The 27,792-nt window shown below is 44.8% G+C and overlaps 1 protein-coding gene across 2 annotated transcripts in view; it reads right to left on the bottom strand.

Annotated features, from left to right (window-relative positions):
- efl1 (elongation factor like GTPase 1) overlaps nt 1-27,792 on the bottom strand; it is a 130,871-nt gene that overhangs the window by 19,031 nt on the left and 84,048 nt on the right. For both annotated transcript variants that reach the window (XM_079497105.1, XM_079497106.1), the window contains exons 16-18: nt 21,554-21,685; nt 20,250-20,397; nt 175-304 (exon numbers count right to left, since the gene is read on the bottom strand). In XM_079497105.1, the coding sequence (XP_079353231.1) occupies nt 175-304; nt 20,250-20,397; nt 21,554-21,685 (410 nt within the window). The remainder of the gene's footprint in view (nt 1-174; nt 305-20,249; nt 20,398-21,553; nt 21,686-27,792) is intronic.

Here is a 27,792-nt window from a genome sequence, read left to right as displayed (position 1 = left end):
TCCACACACTTGTGTCTGTCTTGAATTATTGGCTGACGTGCATTGGTTTTCCTCGCACGTCACGTTTGTTATATATGAAGTGCAAACTTCTGGGTTAGTGTGTGTGAGTGCCCACGTGTGTGTGTGTGCGTGCGTGTTTGTGAGCGTGTGTGTGTTTGTGTGCGTGCGTCTCACCTGGTGAATGACAGCCACCTTCTGCTGTCTCCCCAGGTCCTCGTTGACCATGTCTACTTTAGGAGGACGAACCACCGTCTCTCTGAAGGGAATGATGGGCTCTGATGCACTGATCTCGATCTTAGCGAACCTGCGCGTGTACACACACACACACACACACACACACACACACACACACACACACACACACACACACACACACACACACACACACACACACACAGTTAGCTTGCTCACCATATCCCACCCACACACCCCCATCCCTCGACTCATAAAAAACAACAGTACTATGACCTTTTATCCACGTTAGAAATAAATGTAAATTACAAGCAGTATTAAAAGCATGAGCAGGTTGTTTGGAGAGGTGAATACAGAGAAGTCCTGAGAGGTTTTTGATCTGAGAGAAACAGGAAGATAATGACCTGCGTCCAGATTCACAACATACAATTTACAATGTAGGCATTTAGCAGACTTTTCCCCCAAAGGGACTTTTCTTTAAAGGGACTTTTTCCCCCAAAGGGACTTTTTCCCCAAAGGGACTTTTTCCCCAAAGGGACTTTTTCCTCAAAGGGACTTTTTTCCCAAAGGGACTTTTGGGACTTTTTCCCCAACAGGACTTTTCCCCCAAAGGGCCTTTTCCCCCAAAGGGACTTTTCCCCCAAAGGGCCTTTTCCCCCAAAGGGACTTTTCCCCCAAAGGGACTTTTTCCTCAAAGGGACTTTTTTCCCAAAGGGACTTTTGGGACTTTTCCCCCAACAGGACTTTTTCTCCAACGGGACTTTTTCTCCAACGGGACTTTTTCCTCAAAGGGACTTTTGGGACTTTTCATATGAAAAATGTTCGTCGACTACCTTTTTCACTGATGAAAAAACTAAATTAAAACTAAGCTATGATGACTAAAACTATAACTATAAGGCTAAATATAGTGACAATTTAGTCAACAAATACAAACTAGACTGTTAGGAAGGGAGTAGTGCACAAGATCCAGTAAATAAGTAAGTCAGTAAGTTTCCCCGGGTGACTAAAATGTGATAATCAACACTGATTTCAGATTTGTATTGAAGAGACAGCCCCTTGAGATGCAGCATCTCATTTTCAAGAGGGACCCATAAACAGACAAAATACAAAAAAGCATACTGTACAAAATACACAAAACATATAGTACACAGATACAAACGGATATACAAATACATACATACACAAATAGCTTGCTCACCCTCTTCCACCTACCCCACCAACCACCACATAATCAGCTGTTACACAATGGAGATGAGGTCACAGTGCAAATACATCAGTGTCATTATTGGTTACCATCAGGTTAGAAGCATAGACAAGTTGAGTCTAGGTGTGAATATAAGGAAGTCCACATACAGGGTATGTGGACGAGCCTGGCTCGTATAAAGCCTCAGGGAGCTTAACGCCCCTGCCCTACATAGTTCCGGGTCACCCTTGGGCAAGGTGTGGCACCCGTCTGCCTCCCCCATCAGGGTCACGAGACTACTGCCTTGTAGTGAGGCCCTGCAAGGTCAAAGGCTAAGGGACCTCCCCTGAATAGAAAAGGGTGTCTGAAGAAGTTGCGCTCTCAGTACACAATCTGATTGCACCAGGGTTAAAGCCCCTGCCACCTCCAGGTCATCCAAGTCACCTATGGCCACAACCATAATGAATGACGGGCTGGTTCTAAATCCAGATGGAAGAATCAGTTCAGATGCTGACAAGGATGATCCGGAAAGAAGATTTGCACGCAGAAAGACACCTTTCAGTGTTAGCACTTTTAATGTTAGAACTATTCGTTCCATTCAAAAGAAACACGAGTTAGCATTCCTCGCCCACCATCACAGTATTGATGTCATATGTGTTCAAGAGCACAGAGTGCACCATCCAGATGTACTTGTTCAAGAGAAGATTCACTCCTACACGCTCATCACAGCCTCAGCTGAGAAGAACAGTACACATTCTACCATCAGAGGTGTTGGTTTTCTTCACCAAGAGCTCTGAAAGCATGCCACAACATCATAAAACACACCGAACGGATAATAGCCATGACTCTCGTTGGCAACCCAGAGACAACTATTATTGGTTGCTACAGTCCAACAAACGAGGACAAGAATGAGCCAGATGCTGTCAGTTTCTACAAGGATCTGTCCTCTGTGGTGTCAGCCGTCCCAGCACACAACCTGCTAATCATTGGAGGAGATTTCAATGCACAGCTTGGACCAGAAAAGGCACCCTTCACCTTCCATAAAGCAAGCAACAAAAACGGCAGACACCTGTCAGACTTTCTGGATCAATTCAATCTCATAGCCGCTAACACCAAGTTTCAGAACCGCCTAGGCAGGTTGTGGACGCATCGATACCCAACTGGACATCTTGCACAACTCGACTATGTACTGTTCAGAAAGAAGTGACAAAACAGTCTGAAGAACTGCAGAGCTTACACATCATTCGATAGTGTGGGATCTGACCACAAGATTGTCTCCTGTAGGTGCCAAATCAGCTACAGGCAGACTAAAGTCCCATTACAGGACCCGATGAAAAAGGTGGACTCTCTGTCACACATACACAGTGGCAGTCCACAACAGGTACTCCTTGCTCTTAGAAGAGAAGGAGGACAAAACGGACTTAAGTGCCAGATATGAACTCCTAGCTGCAGCGACTAAAGACACAGCTTTGAAATCTCTCCCGAAGAAGCAAAAGAGTACCCAGTCCACCTCTGACAGCCCTAAAGTTGCCAAGGCAAGAACAGCACTGAAGAAAGCCTCAGAGACCCATCGGACGCGTCCTACCAGAGGTTCTGAAGCAGGACTGAAGGCAGCCAAATCTGCTCTTGATGTTGCCTATACCAGAACACTTGAGGATCACATCAAGATTAAAACAGCTGAACTGGAAAGGGCACACGAGGAGAAGAGGCACTCTGCTGCCTGGGAAGTTCTCAGGGAACTGACCAATAAGAAGTCCTCCCCTGTCATTAAGATCAGAGGTAAAACCACAGAAGACCGCCTGAACACCTGGTATGATCACTTCAGTAAACTCCTTGGTAACCCTGATCAGCAGCCAGTCGACCTAAGTGCTCCATTCTACAACCTAAAGGTTTCTAACAAACTGCCTATCAGAACAGACCCCTTTTCCATGGATGAACTGCAGACCACCATCAAAGGAATCGGCAAGTCAAAGACCCCTGGACCTGACGGTATTCCTGCCATCATATGGAAACATGAATTATTTCATGAAGAGCTCCTCATGTTCTGCAACGAAACACGCAAGGGCAACAAACCCACTGCCTTCTCCATATCTAGCCTCATACCGTTACCCAAGAAAGTCGACCTCCAGCAGCCTTGGAACTACAGAGGTATATGCTTGTCAGCCATTGCTTCCAAAATCTACAATTCTCTTCTGCTTAACCGCATTACACCTCATATTGACCCAGTTCTCCGTAGGAACCAAAATGGAATGGAAGAAAAGATCAACTCTACCACAGATCCTCGCTTTAAGGAGAATCATCGAAGAACTCCGGGTATCAAAGAAGAAAGCTTCCATAATTTTTGTAGATTTTTGCAAAGCATTCGATAGCGTGAACAGGAAAGCTATGATGCATATACTGCTCAACTATGGAATACCAGAAGAAATGGTGAAAGCAATAGCAGTGATGTATGAGAACCCTGTCTGCTTTGTGCAGAGCATTGATGGACCAACAAAGGAATTCCAGACAACCACAGGCATCCTTCAGGGTGACACACTCGCTCCTTTTCTCTTTGTCATTGTCGTTGACTACGTCCTTAGGCAAGCGATGGATACCATCTCCTCCAGAGGTCTCACAATAGGCAGAAGATCTGGTCGTCAAAGTCAGAAGTGACTGACCGACCTTGACTATGCGGATGACATTGCACTGTTTGCTGAACACATAAACTCTGCTCAAGAGCTTTTAACATCACTAGAAGTGTCAGCAGCCAAAGTTGGTCTATTGCTCAATGCCAAAAAGACAGAATGCCTGCTTCTGAATGAAGACTCTGTTCACCCAACCATCCGCTCCATGGACGGCAGTGACATCAAAGAAACTGAGGATTTCAAATATCTTGGATCATACGTAGTCAGTAGCAGAAAGGACTTCCTGACAAGGAAAGGACAGGCCTGGAGTGCTTGCAATAAGCTACATCTTATATGGCAGTCACACATCTCAAGAGCTACCAAGTTCAACCTTTTCAAAGCCTGTGTGGAAAGTATCCTTCTGTATGGTGCCGAAACATGGACAATGAATAAGGAGTTACGGGATCGTCTTGACGGAACATACACAAGACTCCTCATGCGTGTCCAGAACCTCTCATGGAAGGACCATCCCACTAAAGCTCAGATTTATGGAGGCACCCCCCCCATTTCAGTTGTTGTGGCAGAAAGAAGACTCCGCTTTGCTGGACACTGCCACAGAGCAAAAGACCAGGTCATTTCGGATATTCTTCTGTGGAGACTACCCTGTCCATCAAGAGGAACACGACCTCTCACATTTCCAGATGTTCTGAGTAGGGACACAGGACTGACTGTGAATGAACTTGGTGTGGCAATGAGCAACAGAGACCAGTGGAAGCAGCTTGTGTCGCAGATCTCGAGGGCACTCGAAGGATGATGAAGGAAGTCCTGAAACTACTAAATGATGAGATGGATCTTAGAGATAGAGGGAGATTGTTCCAATCAAATGGGACTTTGTAGCAGAAAGACCTCCGCCCAACCACCCTGGAGATTTTGGGGATTTTAAAGTACGGGTATTGTAGATGTCTTAGTGGATATGACTAAAATAAATGCATTTATAAATGAAGAGATACCAGAGTAGTTGCCGTCTTACTTTAGGCTGCAGCCACTGGGACAGGCTTGAGATGATAATCGTTATCAGTGTTGTTACTTTTCACATTCAATGTGAACATAGTCTACAATGGGAAGACATCTGGTCCAACGCATGCAGAGACAACAGCTCTGCAGACATCTGGTCCAACGCATGCAGAGACAACAGCTCTGCAAACATCTGGTCCAACGCATGCAGAGACAACAGTCCAACGCATGCAGAGACAACAGCTCTGCAGACATCTGGTCCAACGCATGCAGCTCTGCAGACATGCAGACATCTGGTCCAAAAGCATGCAGACACAACAGCTCTGCAGACATGCAGACATCTGGTCCAAAGCATGCAGACACAACAGCTCTGCAGACATGCAGACATCTGGTCCAAAGCATGCAGAGAGAACAGCTCTGCAGACATGATGCATCTGGTCCAAGGCATGCAGAGACAACATGGCATCTGGTTCAACTGTCCAAAACGTTTGTCCCTGAAGGACAAACAGCTGGCCAACACACTCCTTTCCATGCAAACACATACAAGCTACAAGCGGTCACTTTGTTTGTTGACACTTAGGTACAATTTACACTTTAGGCATTTAAGCAGACACTCTTAATCCTTAAATCCTTGCTAGTAGTTTTATGCTCGTTGCTATTTCAGCACTCATCCCGTATCACGAGCTGCTCCCTCCCTCTGCACGCCACAGCGATTAGGGGGGGGGGGGGGGGGGGGGGGGTTTGAGGACAACTGGTTTTTGGAATCACTTACACACACATGATGAAGCCAGTCACTTGCACCAATTAGCAACACAACAAAAAACACCACACAGCCTTGAGCGTGCCTGCCTGTGTGTGTGCGTGCGCGTGTGTGTGTGTGTGTGCGTGCGTGAGTGTGTGTGCATGTGTGTGTATGTGGGTTATTGACCAACACAGACGCTCTACGGGTTAGTGGGGCATTACTAAAACATTTGGCTGTATGTCTCTGTGCGTTACGCTGAGACAGCATTATGTTGCTCTTAAAACACTCAGTCACGCACACACACACACACACACACACATACAAGCACGCGCGCGCGCACGCACACACACACGCCCACTCACTCACTCACGCACCTGCATCTAATCCATTAAGACACACAAGATTGAAAAAAGAAAAGAAAAAAAACGGGACAAGGAAAACAATAGTTAATCCCCCCCATAGAGCCGCTGTATATACTTTGGTTTCTAATCTTTCTGCGGTTCATATTGATTCGAAATTTGAACATTGATACCAAGCGCATGCACGCACATGCGCACACGCACATTTGTGTTTACACAAACACTCAAGGCTGGACATATAGGAGGTGCTCCTATATGTCCCCTCAAACATGTATTGCTAATTCACACTATATGTGTGTTGCACTTGAAAACCAGTCTCTCTCACCCACTCTTGTGATTGTTTATTTATTTTTTAACGAGGCCCTTTCTAAAAACACAGCTTTGCATACAGGAAATGGGTTTATTGCGGTGGTGACGTTAACATGAAGGGCCAATTAGGAGGTTTCCTGCTGATAACAGGCTTATAGTGCTAGCAGTGGTTTTTCAACCAGTGGCCCGGGGACCACCAGTCCCCCACTTGAGGGGGTTCCAGGTGGTCCCCATGCTAAATGATGGAGAGTTTGGTAACCAAATGGACTCTTAAATAGATCTTTAACTCTTGAGAGTTTTTGCTAAACATCTGCATTACTTAAGTTAATTTACAAGACGTCTACACAATTAGAGAATGTAGAAGAATTTGTATTTGGAATGTTTGCCTGTTATCTCTCCTAATGGTACCAACATCAATACAGCATGGAAATGTGGACATATTCTTTAGTTTTGGGTCTGCAAGGCTAAATGTCATCAAATGGTGGTCCCATGGCTCAAATGCCCCCAAAATAATAATGATATGAAAAGGGTTGAAAACCACTGTTGTAAAGTAACATTTAGTACATTTTCTACTTGACTTGAGCATTTCCAATTTCCACTACATAGGAAAAGAGAAGGGAAGCCGCACACTCATATGCTCCAAAGGATAAATCTATTGACGACGTTTCGAGCCAAGGCTCTTCATCTGGTCAACACTACATCTCAGATCCAAATGTTCCAAATGAGAGTGGAGTACACTACACTTATTTGAAAACTTTAGTTACTTAACTTTGTAGATTTAGATTATTACAAATCATACATTAACCACCACTGGGGCCATTGCAAAAAAAAGCTGATCTACAATCTCACAATGCGTCGCAATGCGACACATTGGCCATGGCCATTTTGAAGATGTGCGCGCATCGGATCCACTTCCATTCTAAGCCCTGCATTCAAAGCCCTGCATCTCAGAAGCGACATTGAGGGGGCCGTTTCTGGTGAAAACAAGCGTTTTCAACGGCCTGTAGCAGGCGCTGTGATACTCGCGGTCGGGTTTTTCCACCACCGACCGAGACAACAACAACCGGTCAAAACACCACACACAGAAGTTTGTCACTGTAACATGCGATTACGGATATTTGGCTCTTCAAAGTAAGTGTTACGCGTGATAAAACCCTGGCAGTACGCTATTAATGAATGGCGGCGGATTAAGTAAAACATGTGAGAACTTTTTCCACCTCTGGTCTTAGTGCAGGAGAGAGCGGCTAACGGTGGCAGTTGATCTGTCAGTGTTTGTTTCCGTATCTCTCTCTCTCTGTTTAAACCTCTCTCTCTCTCTCTGGTCTGCTGAGTCATGCTCTAATGACATTACACACAACCACTTAACTTAACGTCGCCCTACTCCAGATGACTGGGCGGTTGACCCACTTCTGAGGCGACGAGAGCAGTGTGTGTGTGTGTGTGTGTGTGTGTGTGTGTGTGTGTGTGTGTGTGCGTGTGTGTGTGAGAGGCAGTGGACAGATGCATAGACAGACAAAGACAGACAATGAGAGAGAGAGAGAGAGGGGGGGGGGGAGGGGTGAGAGAGAGAGAGAGAGAGAGAGAGAGAGACAGAGAGAGAGAGAGAGAGAGAGAGAGAATACGACCACCTTAATGACTGCAAATCATTGTGTATTGACACAAGTGAATGCAAAACATCAAAATACTGCTGTCAACTTTCTAAAGTGTATACCAAGCTAACCTCTCCTATATGGATGTACAACTGTTTCTGACAGAAAACGCACAAGTTGGAATGCAACACAGCACCGTTTCTGTTTTGTTTTGGTTGCTTTGTTCCACTCTTGCTCTGGCAATGTAAACATGTAAAAATGTGTTTTATCATGCCAATAAAGCTCCTTAGTTTGAATTGAGAGAGAGAGAGAGAGAGAGAGAGACAGAGACAGAGAGAGAGAGAGAGAGGGAGAGAGAGACCCTCAGCCCTCTGATGCTGTGAAGTCAGTCTTCAGTGGTGTGTGTGTGTGTGTGTGTGTGTGTGTGAGTGTGTGTGTGTGTGTGTGTGTGTGTGAGCAGCCAGGCTGACCCCATTATTCTGAGCCTCAGGGTGGCCGCGGGCCAGGCTGGAGCGATGATGTCACAACCAGCCGACCAACGGGGTCAGACGGGTATCAGTGCAATCAGAGACCTCCTCCCCCTCCCCCCTCCCCCATCCCCCCGCCGGCCAGCCAGCCAGCCAATCAGCTGCCCCGGTGGCCAGACAAGACAGACATCCTCTGATCTGCGGCTGGACTTCCTGTCATGCTCCCAAGGCATCTGGCCGAGCTCTCTAAACATAGCAACGCCATTAGACATGGCCCTCTTTCTCTGTTCACACGGGCAGATGCAAAGATACAGTCTACCATTCACTGTCAATGGAAGCCAGCGACATAACGATGCAAAGATACAGTCTACCATTCACTGTCAATGGGAGCCAGCGACATGACGGTGCAAAGATAGTCTACCATTCACTGTCAATGGGAGCTAGCGAGCGACATGACGATGCAAGGATACAGTCTACCATTCACTGTCAATGGGAGCCAGCGAGCGACATGACGATGCAAAGATACAGTCTACCATTCACTGTCAATGGGAGCCAGCGAGCGACATGACGATGCAAAGATACAGTCTACCATTCACTGTCAATGGGAGCCAGCGACATGACGATGCAAAGATACAGTCTACCATTCACTGTCAATGGAAGCCAGCGACATGACGATGCAAAGATACAGTCTACCATTCACTGTCAATGGAAGCCAGCGACATGACAATGCAAAGATACAGTCTACCATTCACTGTCAATGGAAGCCAGCGACATGACGATGCAAAGATACAGTCTACCATTCACTGTCAATGGAAGCCAGCGACATGACGATGCAAAGATACAGTCTACCATTCACTGTCAATGGGAGCTAGCGAGCAACATGACGATGCAAGGATACAGTCTACCATTCACTGTCAATGGGAGCCAGCGACATGACGGTGCAAAGATACAGTCTACCATTCACTGTCAATGGGAGCCAGCCACATGACGATGCAAAGATACAGTCTACCATTCACTGTCAATGGGAGCCAGCGACATGACGGTGCAAAGATACAGTCTACCATTCACTGTCAATGGGAGCTAGCGAGCAACATGACGATGCAAGGATACAGTCTACCATTCACTGTCAATGGGAGCCAGCGACATGACGGTGCAAAGATACAGTCTACCATTCACTGTCAATGGGAGCCAGCTACATGACGATGCAAAGATACAGTCTACCATTCACTGTCAATGGGAGCCAGCCACATGACGATGCAAAGATACAGTCTACCATTCACTGTCAATGGGAGCCAGCGACATGCCGGTGCAAAGATACAGTCTACCATTCACTGTCAATGGGAGCCAGCCACATGACGATGCAAAGATACAGTCTACCATTCACTGTCAATGGGAGCCAGCAACATGACGGTGCAAAGATACAGTCTACCATTCACTGTCAATGGAAGCCAGCGACATGACGGTGCAAAGATACAGTCTACCATTCACTGTCAATGGGAGCCAGCGACATGACGGTGCAAAGATACAGTCTACCATTCACTGTCAATGGGAGCCAGCGACATGACGGTGCAAAGATACAGTCTACCATTCACTGCAGGACTGGAGACCACACCATCCACTGCAGGACTGGAGACCACACCATCCACTGCAGGACTGGAGACCACACCATCCACTGCAGGACTGGAGACCACACCATCCACTGCAGGGCTGGAGACCACACCATCCACTGCAGGGCTGGAGACCACACCATCCACTGCAGGGCTGGAGACCACACCATCCACTGCAGGACTGGAGACCACACCATCCACTGCAGGGCTGGGGACCACACCATCCACTGCAGGACTGGAGACCACACCATCCACTGCAGGACTGGAGACCACACCATCCACTGCAGGACTGGAGACCACACCATCCGCTGCAGGACTACGGAGTGGCATAACCAGTAGCACAGCCTGGGCAGCCCGATGGACATAACCAGTAGCACAGCCTGGGCAACAAGATGGACATAACCAGTAGCACAGCCTGGGCAACAAGATGGACATAACCAGTAGCACAGCCTGGGCAACAAGATGGACATAACCAGTAGCACAGCCTGGGCAACAAGGTGGACATAACCAGTAGCACAGCCTGGGCAACAAGATGGACATAACCAGTAGCACAGCCTGGGCAGCCCGATGGACATAACCAGTAGCACAGCCTGGGCAACAAGATGGACATAACCAGTAGCACAGCCTGGGCAGCCCGATGGACATAACCAGTAGCACAGCCTGGGCAGCCCGATGGACATAACCAGTAGCACAGCCTGGGCAACAAGATGGACATAACCAGTAGCACAGCCTGGGCAACAAGATGGACATAACCAGTAGCACAGCCTGGGCAACAAGATGGACATAACCAGTAGCACAGCCTGGGCAACAAGATGGACATAACCAGTAGCACAGCATGCAGGCAGCCCGATGGACATAACCAGCCGATGGACAGAGAGAGGCATCAACCCAAACCAACACCTCGTGACTGGCCATGACCAACCTTTGGGCCGCCTGGAAAACCTTGAACCATATGCGGGTCGGCGAAGGACGCTGCAAGGCATCCATGAAAAAAAAAGAAAAAGGAAATAAACACATGCATGTGCGCGCACCGCGCGGTGAACCACAAACAATGGAACACATCATGAGATGCTCCACAATGTACTGCAGATGACCTGGCCGAGCCAAATGCAGCTGCACTCGCCTGCACCAACAAAAGACAAAAGACGTGATAAAGAGCAGTGGTTCCCAAATCTTTTCATGTCAAGGACCCTGTTATATGACCATGGGTCATATGTGTAGGTTTCTTTCCCTCTTGGTGTGGGTGTGACTGATTGAGTGAGTGACTGAGTGATTACCAGCTTGTGTGAATGGTGAATGAGTGGTTGCTGAGTGTGACTGGCTGAGTGGTGGAACCTCACAGGTGATTGGCTCCTGGCTTTCTGGTCTGGAGTATAAAGCTGCCTACCTTCAGATCTTCAGGGGTCTTCCTCCATGCCAGTCTCCCAACAACACCAGTCTGGTGTTTGAGTGCTTTTAGCTAGCCATTACCAGTATTTTAGGACGTTTCACTGTCAACATGGTTTACTCCCGGTAATGTAGGGGTGGGTGTCCTTTCCTTTGGTTTCCTTGTTAATGTGTTTCTTTAGTTGATGTTAGGTAAGATACCTGTGTTTGTTTTGTGTATGTAAGCATAGGTTTGTCTTTTAGTGTAGTAATGTTCTGTACAGGTGCCCACCCTGAGGTAATTTATCCCATGTATTTTGATGTCACTGTAACTTATGTAATAAACCATTGTACTTTGGCTTTTCAACTGGTGTTGGCTGGTTATATTTGGGAACTAGGTAGGAGGGAGACCACTTTTGTGTTACACCTGGTGACCCCTAGGCCGGGTCGTAACATAATTGGGGGCTCGTCCGTTCTTTTGGTCGTTAAAAGTGAACCCGTTAATATTGGGATTTCTTTTTTCTTTACCAAAAGTTTTTTTTTTTTTTTTTTAAATAGTTTAGCTTGTACTGTGTTAAGTTTGGTCTCTCTTGTTTGGTTGTTGCTAAAACAGAGCCCATACTGCAATATGGTGACTTTTTTTTTGGTGATGTTTGGTTAAGCTGCATTCGTTCAAAAGAAAGTAACATGATGTTTTTCTTTTTTTTCGGTCCTGTCTGTGATCGGCTGGAGTTGCAGTGGTAGGTATGTTGCTCGTATTTTTTTGCACCTTAAGTTTGGTTAGTTTAGTATAGGTGATTTGGACAAACTAAAAGCTGTTAGATTGCCAAATTTCTTAGAATCTCTGTGGGGGGGGGGGGCTGCTGGGAGGCGAAATAGACAAGGTTGGTGGCGGAGCTGTTAGTTTGATGTGGCTTTCTGAGTGGGGCATCTGAGAGACGGACGGTCAGTGCAACTGGTTGGATAGGGGGGGAGGATGAAGCGGAGGCTGAAGCTTCTTCCCTGGGTGCCGCCAGGAGTGCTGGCCTGCCGTAAAAGGCTGGGGGGGTTCTGGGGAACTAGGGATAACCCTTTGGGGGGTGAGTCCCGATACGGCGCCGGCTGCGACGCCTGCTCCCCGGCCTGATGAGATGACCCAGCCATGGGAGAGAAATGCCGGTCCGGAGCGCGGTGCTCCTGCTCTAAGGCCACCACCCAGAGATTGCCTTGGTCCCGTTTGCTGCAGAGAGGGGGAGAGTGGATTCTGCATGCTTTTCAACGTTTATGTTGAATGTGTTGCTGCCACGGGAAGATTGGCTTAACCCGTGAGGAGCTTGGGATACTAAATAATGGTGCAGAAAGTCGAGTCATATAGCTGCTTTTGCCCTCCGTTCAGTTGTGCTGGTAGCGCACTAATTTTGATATGATGCAGTGGTGCTGCGATCGTTCGTATTTCTGTAATCCATAACCTTATACGGACGAGGGTGGATAAGAAATGCAGGGAAATGTTATTTGGCCGTGTTGTGGTGTGTGCAAACTCCGGAGGCTGGCACCCACAGCAGCAGTCAAACCTCGTAGCGTTTTTTTGGTTTTTTCTTTTTCAAGTTGTCCTATGTTGGACTCAGGTACATGTAGTGGTTGTGCATACAACCGTAGAGGTTAGTTAAACAAAGTGGGGTTTTATACCTCGTTCTTGGTCCGTTGGTGTGTAATTCAAACTAGCTCTGAAAGTGTGACAGGTTATTTTATAACCTTATGTTATGTACCAAAAGTTGAATGTAGTTTGGGTTTTCGTTGTTAGTTGGCAAGGCATTTACCACACAACAAAATGTGATTTCGATATAGGGTGTTTTAAACTGTTTTGTGATTAAATATTTTAGCTATTCGGGTGATGAATAGACATTTTGTGATTCAATGCTTTAGCTATTCGGGTGAGGAATAGGAGCAGGGAAAGGTCTCAGTGGAGATAGGAAGAGGTCTCGTTAGAGACGTTAGGAGGAAGGGGTTACCTTGAGTGAGGTCTCGATAGAGACGATAGGAGGAAGGGGTTACTTTGAGTGAGGTCTCGATAGAGACGATAGGAGGAAGGGGTTACTTTGAGTGAGGTCTCGATAGGAGGAAGGGGTTACTTTGAGTGAGGTCTCGATAGAGACGATAGGAGGAAGGGGTTACTTGAGTGAGGTCTCGATAGAGACGTTAGGAGGAAGGAAGAGAATATCACATTATGTTTGTGTTTGTAATAAAAAATGAATTGGTTTGTGAATTCTCGTCAAATCTTAATTCATGTGTGAGGGTTAACATTTTCTTTGTCTTGGGCCATGTACTTCCTGGGTTCTTTTTCCCTCCTCTTAATTTGCTTCCAAGTACTAGTTGCTGAGGTGTGGAGGAAAGGGTGCAGGTATACAGGCCAGAGGGAAATGGAAATGGTTGTTTGTTTGTTTTCTCATTGGTGGTATGTGTGGGTATATGCTCTTAACATGGTGTTCAGTTTGCCTGATTAGAATAATTCACACATGGGAAGGGGTATTTTAAATATATCCTGACGTACTAAATTGAATTGGTTTAATTTTTGATGTTTTTGTGAAGAGCATATTCACACTAAGTCCATTGTGGGGAAATGTCTACATTTTGTTTGTTCTGTGATAATGTGAAATCAAACATTTTATATTTATTGATGTATATTTTTTAGGAGAAATGTTTGATCTTAAGGGGGGAGGTGTTATATGACCATGGGTCATATGTGTAGGTTTCTTTCCCTCTTGGTGTGGGTGTGACTGATTGAGTGAGTGACTGAGTGATTACCAGCTTGTGTGAATGGTGAATGAGTGGTTGCTGAGTGTGACTGGCTGAGTGGTGGAACCTCACAGGTGATTGGCTCCTGGCTTTCTGGTCTGGAGTATAAAGCTGCCTACCTTCAGATCTTCAGGGGTCTTCCTCCATGCCAGTCTCCCAACAACACCAGTCTGGTGTTTGAGTGCTTTTAGCTAGCCATTACCAGTATTTTAGGACGTTTCACTGTCAACATGGTTTACTCCCGGTAATGTAGGGGTGGGTGTCCTTTCCTTTGGTTTCCTTGTTAATGTGTTTCTTTAGTTGATGTTAGGTAAGATACCTGTGTTTGTTTTGTGTATGTAAGCATAGGTTTGTCTTTTAGTGTAGTAATGTTCTGTACAGGTGCCCACCCTGAGGTAATTTATCCCATGTATTTTGATGTCACTGTAACTTATGTAATAAACCATTGTACTTTGGCTTTTCAACTGGTGTTGGCTGGTTATATTTGGGAACTAGGTAGGAGGGAGACCACTTTTGTGTTACACCTGGTGACCCCTAGGCCGGGTCGTAACAGACCCCCCAAATTGACACTAATTAGAAGAGATATGCCAGAGAGCTCTAGCAGTGATTCTCAACCCATTTAATTTCAAGGACCCCCAGTTTGACATGCATTAGTCTACGGATCCCCATTTAATGGCTTTTCTATCTCTGAGACCGCAATTTATATTGTACAATCAATGTTAATTTTACTCTTGAGAGTGTACAAATGCAACCAAGTGGATTTGGTTCCATTTGTACACTCTCAGAGTTACAGACCCATAAGGGTCCATTTGGTTCCATATGTACACTCTTAGAGTTACAGACCCATAAGGGTCCATTTGTACACTCTCAGAGTTACAAAGACCCATAAGGGTCTATTTGGTTCCATTTGTACACTCTCAGGGATACAGACCCATAAGGGTCCATTTGGTTCCAAACTATCATTTAGCTGGGGGACCCCTTGGAACTCCCTCAAGGACCCCTGGGGGTCCCCGGACCCCACTTTGGGAACCACTACCAGAAAACACAAAGCACTTTCTTTGTCCTCCATCGCCACCACCACTGCCGCGTCGTTTGGTCTGATGTCTCTGAAATGCGTTTGCTTTGAACTCCCTGACATTGCACTCCCCCTTCCATGTCTGATGTCAAGCACCGCTCACAGCTACAAGGCTGTGGTAATTACTAGTTGTACAAAGGAACAACATGCACATCTGAGAGAGAGAGAGAGTGCAGAGTCAGTGTTCTGTGTGTGCTGGAGGAGGAGTCCCATTATAAAGACCGTGATTTCAGTCTGTGAAACAGCCTCGTTTCACAATTATACTTTTAGACAACGGTGTTGATTTTGTCGAATGAAACTGACGAAAAATGTCCGTCGACTACCTTTTTTCAGTGAATATGCAAAAAACTAAAACTAAGACCATGTGAAAATAAAAAACAATCAACTGAGCGGTGCAGTGTGTGTGTGTGTGTGTGTGTGTTGGGTAGTTTCAGAGAACACTAGCTCAGAGAGATGTTGTTGGGCTAAAGACAGTCTCACTAACTCAGAGAGATGTTGTTGGGCTAAAGACAGTCTCACTGGCTCAGAGAGATGTTGTTGGGCTAAAGACAGTCTCACTGGCTCAGAGAGATGTTGTTGGGCTAAAGACAGTCTCACTAGCTCAGAGATGTTGTTGGGCTAAAGACATGTCTCACTAGCTCAGAGAGATGTTGTTGGGCTAATGACAGTCTCACTAGCTCAGAGAGATGTTGTTGGGCTAAAGACAGTCTCACTAGCTCAGAGAGATGTTGTTGGGCTAAAGACAGTCTCACTAGCTCAGAGAGATGTTGTTGGGCTAAAGACAGTCTCACTGGCTCAGAGAGATGTTGTTGGGCTAATGACAGTCTCACTAGCTCAGAGAGATGTTGTTGGGCTAAAGACAGTCTCACTAGCTCAGAGAGATGTTGTTGGGCTAAAGACAGTCTCACTAGCTCAGAGAGATGTTGTTGGGCTAAAGACAGTCTCACTAGCTCAGAGAGATGTTGTTGGGCTAAAGACAGTCTCACTAGCTCAGAGAGATGTTGTTGGGCTAAAGACAGTCCCACTAGCTCAGAGAGATGTTGTTGGGCTAAAGACAGTCCCACTAGCTCAGAGAGATGTTGTTGGGCTAAAGACAGTCTCACTAGCTCAGAGAGATGTTGTTGGGCTAAAGACAGTCTCACTAGCTCAGAGAGATGTTGTTGGGCTAAAGACAGTCCCACTAGCTCAGAGAGATGTTGTTGGGCTAAAGACAGTCTCACTAGCTCAGAGAGATGTTGTTGGGCTAAAGACAGTCTCACTAGCTCAGAGAGATGTTGTTGGGCTAAAGACAGTCCCACTAGCTCAGAGAGATGTTGTTGGGCTAAAGACAGTCCCACTAGCTCAGAGAGATGTTGTTGGGCTAAAGACAGTCAAAAAGCTGTGAAAGTCTCTGCTAACGTCGGGACGGGAGGAGAGATGTTTCTGCAGTGAGCTGCCTGCCTGCATGCTCTGAGGACATTCTTCTATGTTTCTGCAGTGAGCTGCCTGCCTGCATGCTCTGAGGACATTCTTCTATGTTTCTGCAGTGAGCTGCCTGCCTGCATGCTCTGAGGACATTCTTCTATGTTTCTGCAGTGAGCTGCCTGCCTGCATGCTCTGAGGACATTCTTCTATGTTTCTGCAGTGAGCTGCCTGCCTGCATGCTCTGAGGACATTATTCTATGTTTCTGCAGTGAGCTGCCTGCCTGCATGCTCTGAGGACATTCTTCTATGTTTCTGCAGTGAGCTGCCTGCCTGCATGCTCTGAGGACATTCTTCTATGTTTCTGCAGTGAGCTGCCTGCCTGCATGCTCTGAGGACATTCTTCTATGTTTCTGCAGTGAGCTGCCTGCCTGCATGCTCTGAGGACATTCTTCTGCTGCTCTTCGTTTGGAAGTCGGGAACTGCTGCATCACCCACAGACACTCGTCACACGAACGAAAGGTACCTTTTTATTTTCCTGGCTCAGGAGAGTGAAGGGGCCATCCTGTTTTAGGCCACAACGCACCCGAGCATCGATACAGGCCTGCAACGGGGGTTAATAGTGATTCATTCTTTTATTGCCAGGGTGTAATGGTGTGAAAGGTTGTGGGCCCACATTTAAGTGTTACCAGTCTATTGAATTAATTTGAGGTTGAGATTTGAACATCTTTGAACAAAGTGTTTTTCTTTCATTTAAGGTAATCCACCGGGTTAATATTATAAATCTAAAAGGGGATAGTTCATATTATTAATCTTAAAGGTGTAGTAAGGTTACATTAAAATAGGATTTAAATTACATCTAAAAAGTCTAAAAGGGTTTAAAGTAGGTAAATTGGTTTACACTAATTAGAATAATAATAAGGGTATTTTCTGGTTGGTTGACTAACTAAGGTTGGTTATAATTGTTTTTTACCTTAAAGGTTTACAACTAAAGGTTGTGATTTTGGGGTTTTATTTGTATTTTGCATTTTGAAAAGCCATTTGTATGTTATTGTCTGTTTATGTGTTTTGTCTAAGTAAATATTGTTATTTTATTATACTTAGCTGACTGGACATCTGTTTCTTACATAATCAAAGTGTTTATTATACTCACCTGGTAACCATATTATTTGAAGTATACTTATACCTGCTATCCTGAAGAGTTAAAATACTTACAGTATGGTACTTGATGACATGGTATTGAAGTTACATTAATAATTACGTTTATACTTACCTGTTCATCTGGGAATTAAGATACTTAGCATTCTAATTACCTGGAGGAAGAAAACGTTGTCACAAAACGTTGCGTTGTGAGTTTGTAGATCTGCTATTTTCAGCATGCAACCAAGTGTAAAATGACTTGTACGGGATATCTTGTCCACTAGTCCCTTCCTTGACGAAATTGTCAATATATTAGTCTTAGTTTTATTCATCATAACTTAGTTTTCCGTCAGTGAAAAAGGTAGTCGACTAACATTTTTTGTCATAGTGTTAGTCGACAAAATCAAAACGGCTCCCCACAGAGCATCCGCCTTCACGAGGAAACTTGGTATTACAAGTTAAAACAATGATTATATTTACACATTTCCCCAAAACATGCAGCTAATCAAGGGCTATTGGCAAAGCAGAGCCTATGTTTGACAACACAGAGTCCACAAGAGACCGATAGATGAGTGAGAGCTCGCCTGGGGGACAATTACTAGTTTAGCTAGTGTGCTAGTATGTAGTATTAATGCAAATGCCATTCAAGAAAGCTCGCAACCTGTAAACGATTTTCAATCACTCTCATCAATCATGCTCGTGACACAAGGTATCGCTGCATCAATGGTCAGTTTGATAGATTGGATGAGTGACAGATGCATGGAACTCAAATCAATACGCTGTTTTTTTTTTACAATGCAGATGAGCTTCAGGAATGTGGATGGAGCCTTGAGGAGAAGGGCAGAGAATAAGGCCACCCCATTCCTCACTCAGGAGAAATGAACTGCATCCATTTATTCTCCACACAAACCTTGGCAGAATGCAGAGCTATGAAAGAGCGCTTCATCATTTAGTTTGAATGGTCATCCTGCACCGTAGCTAGACTATCGATCATAGTGGGGTCTGCCGATAGTATGAAATGAGATACTGTAGAGGTGTGTGTGTGTGTGTGTGCGTGCCTAGGCTGTGACAGAGAGAGTGACATTGAGAGTGTGTATGATTCAACTTTTCATGTTGTAAACGGGAGTTTCCTGTTATATACACATCCGTATTCCATGCTTTTTGCGCAGTGTATGGCAACTGTTAAACCGGCGTGTTGATGTGTTGTCATTCTTTTTTCCATTCTGTACAGCAATCTGTGTGGCTGAACAAGTCTGATTGCCTGCAGAAACACTGGCCTGTTTAACTGGTCAGTCTGCCGTCATCTCATTAAGGAGCCCAGAGAGACGGACAGAGAGACACAGCAGTCAACAGCATAATGATGCTGCAGAGATTGGAACACAGCAGGCGTGGCGGCATGGCGTCTACAGGCGCGACGGCATGGCGTCTAGCCGTTTATCACAGATCATTAGATTGAATGCCTAGGATAGAATTTAAATTTGGAAATCAGATAAATCATGTTTGCATATACTATAAGGCACAAGACAATTTGTAAGAGTGATACACGCACATATTCACTGTTGAATCAATGAGAACTACAGATGCGGCCTTCTTTGCCCCCCAATGCCCCCAATGCCCCAGTACCCACAATGCTCCCAGTACCCCCAGTGCCCCCAGTACCCCCAATAAAAAGTCAAGACCTATCACCTGTCCTCTCGACCCCGTCCCATCTCCAATCTTCCAGACCATCGCACCTGAGTCAAGACTCTGAACCCCTAATTGGTCCCGATGAGCAGGTTGGTGCCTTGCATGGTTTCCACCGGCATCGGTGTGTGAATGTGTGTGTGTGTGTGTGTGTGAATGGGTGAATGTAATGCACAATCTACGTAAAGGTGTGTGAATGTGTGTGTGAATGGGTGAATGTAATGCACAATATATGTAAAGGTGTGTGAATGTGTGTGTGAATGGGTGAATGTAATGCACAATCTACGTAAAGGTGTGTGAATGTGTGTGTGAATGGGTGAATGTAATGCACAATCTATGTAAAGGTGTGTGAATGTGTGTGTGAATGGAATGCACAGTCTCTGTAAAGGTGTGTGAATGTGTGTGTGAATGGGTGAATGTAATGCACAATCTACGTAAAGGTGTGTGAATGTGTGTGTGAATGGGTGAATGTAATGCAAAATCTATGTAAAGGTGTGTGAATGTGTGTGTGAATGGATGAATGTAAAGCACAATCTGTGTGAAGAGCCTTGGATAAAGGTGCTATATAAATGCACCGTTTACCATTTATCATAAAGAGAGAGAGACACGAGGGACACACACTCACCTTTCTTACATGTTGTCAGACAGACAGACAGACAGACAGACAGACAGACAGACAGACAGACAGACAGACAGACAGACAGACAGACAGACAGACAGACAGACAGACAGACAGACAGACAGGTACCTGTCTCGTAGGTCATCCAGACAGCGTTGCAGGTGGACCTCTCCGGCCGTGACCAGGACATGTTCTCCTGTCTCCTGGATCAGAACCTCGGCACACGGATCAGCCTGGTTGAGGAGACGCATGCCTCGCACCAGCTTGGGCATCTCACCTACACACGCACACACACACACAACATGTAATGTACTGAACTGAACCTTGATGCTTGTTTATTTTGTGTGCAAAACAAGACTCCAATATTTATAGTGCTGTAGAGGCATTGTGTTGTGGTTAACCCAAACAAACAGAAACTATTTCTACGTTTTCGGTTTCATAAATATGTTAGTAACAACATATCAAAAGTCCTAAGAAATCCCAGTGGTACTGGTGGAACATATTGAAAAATTATAAATAGGTGACAACCTATTATATATTATTATTATTATTATTATTATTATTATTATTATTATTATTATTATTATTATTATTATTATTATTATTATTATTATTATAGGGATTATAGGCCTAAGGCAACATCCCCAAAATGTAATTCTGATTTGAGTAGCATTTGACGTGTCAAACTAGGGAGTTTTCCACGAAAAAACAATCCTTGGGGTAAAACAGCCATAGCCGTCATCACAAATGTGATGGTTATCACATTTGGCTAAGTGGATATGTTTTTTAGCCAAGGAGTGTTGTTAAGCATTTCATTTTAATTATTTTATCATTTTTCAATATGTTCCACAACTGGGATTTCTTAGGACTTTTCATATGTTCTTTACTAACATTTTTGTATTGATATATATATATATATATATATATATATATATATAAATAATTGGTTGTCCTCTCCTTCCGCAGTGTATTCCTTGCTGTTTCGCACATGCGCGCTGCCGTTTATTTCCTTGTTTACGGCTCAGAAAGACTGTCTCGTAACTCCTAATCTAGGGAGCTCTCCATGGTTTTGACCAGAAGGACAATGTTCTGTCTTAATTTCTGACTTCAGCATGCCTCTCGTTTGGAATATTAACGCTTCTAGAGAGACTTTAGCGTGACCTGCGTCGAGGTAAGAATGGAACAGTATGCCTCCCGGTTTTGGGGGGAACGTAAAGGGGGGGGTAAAATCTGCCATATCTGCTGGCACTCTAGGCGCCTTTATTTTGAAAGATGCTGGCGGCATCTGTTGTGTTAAAAACCAACCGACAACCCAACATTTCATCATGCACAAGGTGTACAATATCTGTACAGAACGCATCTTTTCATTTACACAAGCGGTGTCTGGCGTGTATAACTCACTTAAGATAAGATAAGATGTGTGTCTCACTCACTTGGGTGTTTGGGTTCGATGGCAACGCGCACGATGGGGGTGGCCTCGAAGTGGAGGGGCGTGAAGGGAGGACAGGCGGGGGAGGTGGAGAGGGTGGCCGACTTCAGCACATAGTCCTCTAGACCCCCGATACCTGAAACAATGGATAAAACGTCACTAACTAGTCCTCTAGACCCCCGATACCTGAAACAATGGATGAAACGTCACTAACTAGTCCTCTAGACCCCCGATACCTGAAACAATGGATGAAACGTCATTAACTAGTCCTCTAGACCCCCGATACCTGAAACAATGGAGGAAGCATCATTAACTAGTCCTCTAGACCCCCGATACCTGAAACAATGGAGGAAGCATCATTAACTAGTCCTCTAGACCCCCGATACCTGAAACAATGGATGAAACGTCATTAACTAGTCCTCTAGACCCCCTATACCTGAAACAATGGATGAAACGTCATTAACTAGTCCTCTAGACCCCCGATACCTGAAACAATGGATGAAGCGTCATTAACTAGTCCTCTAGACCCCCGATACCTGAAACAATGGATGAAACGTCATTAACTAGTCCTCTAGACCCCCGATACCTGAAACAATGGATGAAACGTCATTAACTAGTCCTCTAGACCCCCGATACCTGAAACAATGGATGAAACATCATTAACTAGTCCTCTAGACCCCCGATACCTGAAACAATGGAGGAAGCATCATTAACTAGTCCTCTAGACCCCCGATACCTGAAACAATGGATGAAGCATCATTAACTAGTCCTCTAGACCCCCGATACCTGAAACAATGGAGGAAGCATCATTAACTAGTCCTCTAGACCCCGATACCTGAAACAATGGATGAAACGTCAGTAACAAGTCCTCTAGACCCCCGATACCTGAAACAATGGATGCAACGTCATTAACTAGTCCTCTAGACCCCCGATACCTGAAACAATGGAGGAAGCATCATTAACTAGTCCTCTAGACCCCCGATACCTGAAACAATGGATGAAACGTCACTAACAAGTCCTCTAGACCCCCGATACCTGAAACAATGGATGAAACGTCATTAACTAGCCCTCTAGACCCCCGATACCTGAAACAATGGAGGAAGCATCATTAACTAGTCCTCTAGACCCCGATACCTGAAACAATGGAGGAAGCATCATTAACTAGTCCTCTAGACCCCCGATACCTGAAACAATGGATGAAACGCCATTAACTAGTCCTCTAGACCCCCAATACCTGAAACAATGGATGAAACGTCACTAACTAGTCCTCTAGACCCCCGATACCTGAAACAATGGATGAAACGTCATTAACTAGTCCTCTAGACCCCCAATACCTGAAACAATGGATGCAACGTCACTAACAAGTCCTCTAGACCCCCGATACCTGAAACAATGGATGAAACGTCATTAACTAGTCCTCTAGACCCCCGATACCTGAAACAATGGAGGAAGCATCATTAACTAGTCCTCTAGACCCCGATACCTGAAACAACGGAGGAAGCATCATTAACTAGTCCTCTAGACCCCCGATACCTGAAACAATGGATGAAACGTCACTAACTAGTCCTCTAGACCCCCGATACCTGAAACAATGGATGAAACGTCATTAACTAGTCCTCTAGACCCCCGATACCTGAAACAATGGATGCAACGTCACTAACAAGTCCTCTAGACCCCCGATACCTGAAACAATGGATGAAACGTCATTAACTAGTCCTCTAGACCCCCGATACCTGAAACAATGGAGGAAGCATCATTAACTAGTCCTCTAGACCCCGATACCTGAAACAATGGAGGAAGCATCATTAACTAGTCCTCTAGACCCCCGATACCTGAAACAATGGATGAAACGTCATTAACTAGTCCTCTAGACCCCCGATACCTGAAACAATGGATGAAACGTCACTAACTAGTCCTGTAGACCCCCGATACCTGAAACAATGGATGAAACGTCACTAACAAGTCCTCTACACCCCCGATACATCTCTAACTAGTCCTCTAGACCCCTGATACATCTCTAACTAGTCCTCTAGACCCTCGATACATCTCTAACTAGTCCTCTAGACCCTCGATACATCTGTTAATCTTTGGTCCACTGATCAAAAGGTACCACATGTGTTTTTTTATCATGATAAAAGTAATCCCAAGTTTGGAATACAGTCGAATGTATTCCCAACTCCACTGTTTACTTTCTTTCCACTGACTTTTCCTTTCTAAGAGAAACATTGTTTCTAGACCTTGGATGGAGAAAATAAAGTTAGTTGGGTACATTTATCTTCCTTAAAGTGACGGCCATAAAATGGGACAATGCCTGTGACTTTCAGAGTAGAATTGGTTGGTCTACAACCACAGAAAGTAGAGCATGTCCAAACCCAGATGGCCGACGGGCTCCCCTGTCTGTGTCAGTGCTTCTCTGTGTCTGTGTCAGTGCTTCTCAAACATGTGTTTGTCTCAGGTCACCTCCAGTGTTGTTTTCGTCGACTAAAACTAAGACGAAAAATGTCGTCGACCAACTTTTTTCACTGACGAAAACTAAATGGAAACTAGATAAGACTAAATATACTGACAATTTCGTCAGCAAATAAAAAAGACTAAAAAAGGGACTAGTGGACAAGAGATCCACTATAAGTCATTTTACACTTGGTTGCATTCTGAAAATAGCCGATCTACAAGCTCACAACGTGTTGCGCTGCAACGCGTTGTGAGCTTGTAGAGCTTGTAGAGCTTGTAGAGCTTGTAGAGCTTGTAGATTTTCAGATCGGCTATAATTTCAGCAAGTGTAAAAACAGTCATTACGACGGCATCAAGGCCCGCCAAAATACATTTTAGTTGACTAAATCAACTGTAGATTTAGTCGACTAAAATCTTATGATATTTAGTCAACTAAAACTGGACTAACTAAATTTGCTGCCAAAAACAACACTGGTCACCTCCTGTAAGTAACGTTATCATCCACGGCACCACTGGATGACATTGTCACTTTATAGGACCTTCTGTAAACTCATTTGACTTTTACGACGCACGCCAAGGCGCGGCAAAATGCATTTCAGTCGACAAGATCAAGTGTAGATTTAGTCGCGAGAAATCATCAACTATATTTAGTCGACTACAACTAGACTAAAACTAAAACAACACAAAAGCAATTTTATTCAAAAGAATGGCTTGAACATAAACATAATGGCTTCCCAGGGCATTTTCAGCCAAATCAGTTGTATTGTACTCTGTCTTATAAAACTATATAAATTATAATTATATAATGTACTGTGTCTTATAAAACTGAATATATAAATTATATATCCAGGTCCGGGGACCCCCAGGGGTCCTTGAGGGAGTTCCAGGGGGTCCCCAGCTAAATGATAGTTAGGAACCAAATGGACCCTTATGGGTCTGTAACTCAGAGAGTGTACAATAGGGTCCGGTCCATTTGGTTCCATTTGTACACTCTCAGAGTTAACATTGATTTAACAATATACATTGGGGGTCCCAGAGATGCTGTTAAAATGGGGCGCCCGTAGCTTAATGCATGTCAAACTGGGGGTCCTTGAAATGAAAACGGTTGAAAGTGCTAGAGCCGTACCAATGGGGGTCCGCAGGCTGATAAATGTCATGTTGGGGGACCTTGACATGAACAAGTTTGTGAACCACTGGTATAATGTGTATTGTATCGTAGTGTATCTGATTAGTTCCGACCAAGTGATCTACAAGCAGGCTCTCTACCCGTGCTCAAACGAGCATGACAGCACACCTTGATCAAAACATGAACATGAAATATGAAGCTTGCCGTGGCATTGAAAAACGTCACATGGGGTTCAGCGGTTTCTCAAAACCATATAGCCGTATAGGGTTAGTGTGGGTCAGGTGGAGGTTCTCTGAACCGTCCTGGGTTAGTGAGGGTCAGGTGGAGGTTCTCTGAACAGCCACGGGCTGTTTTCAAACCAAACAGGAAAAGCTTTGATTAGATTTGATTGACAGTTGGCTGGATGTAAACACTCTACAGACAGGCAGGCAGGCAGGCAGGCAGGCAGGCAGGCAGGCAGGCAGGCAGGCAGGCAGGCAGGCAGGCAGGCAGCGCAACAGACAGACAGACAGACAGACAGACAGACAGACAGACAGACAGACAGACAGACAGACAACTGCATCTTTAACACGCCCTGGTGTGGCAACCGTGTTCATTTTGTCTCACTGACAGAAACGTTTTTTTCATTTATATATATTTTTCGAAAGTATTAAAATATGAGGAAAACACAAAGGAGTAAATCAAAATACAGAAATAGTGCCAACAAAACCCCTCACATAATCCTTGACTTATGTTTGTGTTCTAAAAAGGAGTAGGAAGACGTTTAGTGAAAAATGTATCGGGTCCTATACCTCCTTCTTTGTGTATCTCAATACGTCAAATCTTACTCTGAGCTATGAGGACTAAAACTAAATATAATATGATGACTAAAACGAAATATATTGACAATTGTATCAACAATGACAACAATTGAGATCCAGTAGTACAATAGGAGTAGCACTAAGAGAAGTCATTTTTAGTTTGGTGTAACACTTCGAAACACACACACACACACACACACACACACACACACACACACACACACACACACACACACACACACACACACACACACACACACACACACACACACACACACACACACACACACACACACACACACACACACACACACACACACACACACACACACACACACACACACACGGCAGAGAGCTGGTTGGCTGCTGGCGTGGAGCAGACCGGACAGTGTAACCTGACACTGTAATTAATCTAAGGTGACTCGATCCCCCCCCTCCCCCCGAGGCCTTGCACGCCAACAAAGAACAATACAACTAAAAGGAACCCCCCCCCTTCACCCCCCCCACCAAAAAAAAAAAGCATTGACAGCATTAGCTGCTGCTGCCGCGCATCACTTATGGGGGGGGGGGGGGGGGGCTTATGAACGTACACGACCGCAGACATTTTGTGTGAGTGGAGACACAGAGAGTTCTTTCTGAATGGTTTACGGCAGTACACTTATTCATGTCAAGGACCCCCAAATTGACGTTTATCAACCTGCGGACCCCCATTTGTACGGCAGTCACTGTGAACCGTTTTCATGTCAAGGACCCCCCAGTTTGACATAACTGCATTTCTATCTCTGTGACCCCAATTTATATTCTAAAAACCTATGTTAATTTAACTCAGAGTGCACAAATGGAACCAAATGGACCTGTGAGGGTCCATTTGGTTCCAAATTATCATTTAGCTGGGGACCCCCTGGAACTCCCTCAAGGACCCCCACTTTCAGGAACCTCTGGTTTACGACATCCCGTCAGCATTATTCCATAGAAAGTCAGCACTTGGCCTGGGCCGTGGCTCAGCGGTCCAGGCACCTTGGCTGGTAATCCAGTCTGGCAGTGTGCCGCGGGTTCGACTCCCGATCCCGACGGCCTTTACTGCATGTCATCCCCCCATCTCTCTCCCCATTTCCTGTCAGCCTACTGTCTGTCCCTCCATAAAAAAATATAAAATAAAGGCGAAAGCCACAAAAAAAAACATTAAAAAAGAAGAAAATAAAAAAAAGAAAGTCAGCACTTTTCAGTCATAGTATTTTGACTAAAAAGACACATTTGTCACCTGCAATGTTTTAGTATTACTTTAAAGGAGCTTAGACATGAATTTTAAGTTTAACATTTAATATCATATTGTTTATTGTTTATGTCCCTAAAACTTATTTCTAATGGCTTGAGCCTCAATCACCACTCCGATATAACCAATCATATCAAGGTTGGAGACGTTAAATCCAACTTTTTAGATATAAAAAAAGGAGTCCCCCAAGGATCCATACTTGGACCCATATTATTTACCATTTATATTAATGAAATATCAAATAATATTATGAACTGTAAAACTCATTTATATGCGGATGACACAATTATTTATACCTCTGCTCCATCCAGTAGCCAAGCTATAGCTAACCTTCAGGCTGCTTTTAATATTATTCAGCGAGCACTAGCGGATCTTAAGCTCTCCCTAAATGTAGGCAAGACAAAATATATGTTGTTTTCAAATAAAACAAAAATGGAAACAGGTGACCCCATACTGTCGCTGAGGGGGGCACAAATTGAGCGGGTCTCATCTTACAAGTACCTAGGGATCTGGCTAGATGAGGATTTTTCTTTCAAAACACACGTAACAAATCTTTCAAAGAAAATTAAACCTAAAATTGGCTTCCTCTACCG

Source organism: Electrona antarctica, assembly GCF_951216825.1.
Source record: "Electrona antarctica genome assembly, chromosome: 3".
Lineage (NCBI taxonomy): Eukaryota > Metazoa > Chordata > Actinopteri > Myctophiformes > Myctophidae > Electrona > Electrona antarctica.
This window is presented reverse-complemented; position numbering and strand designations above follow the sequence as displayed.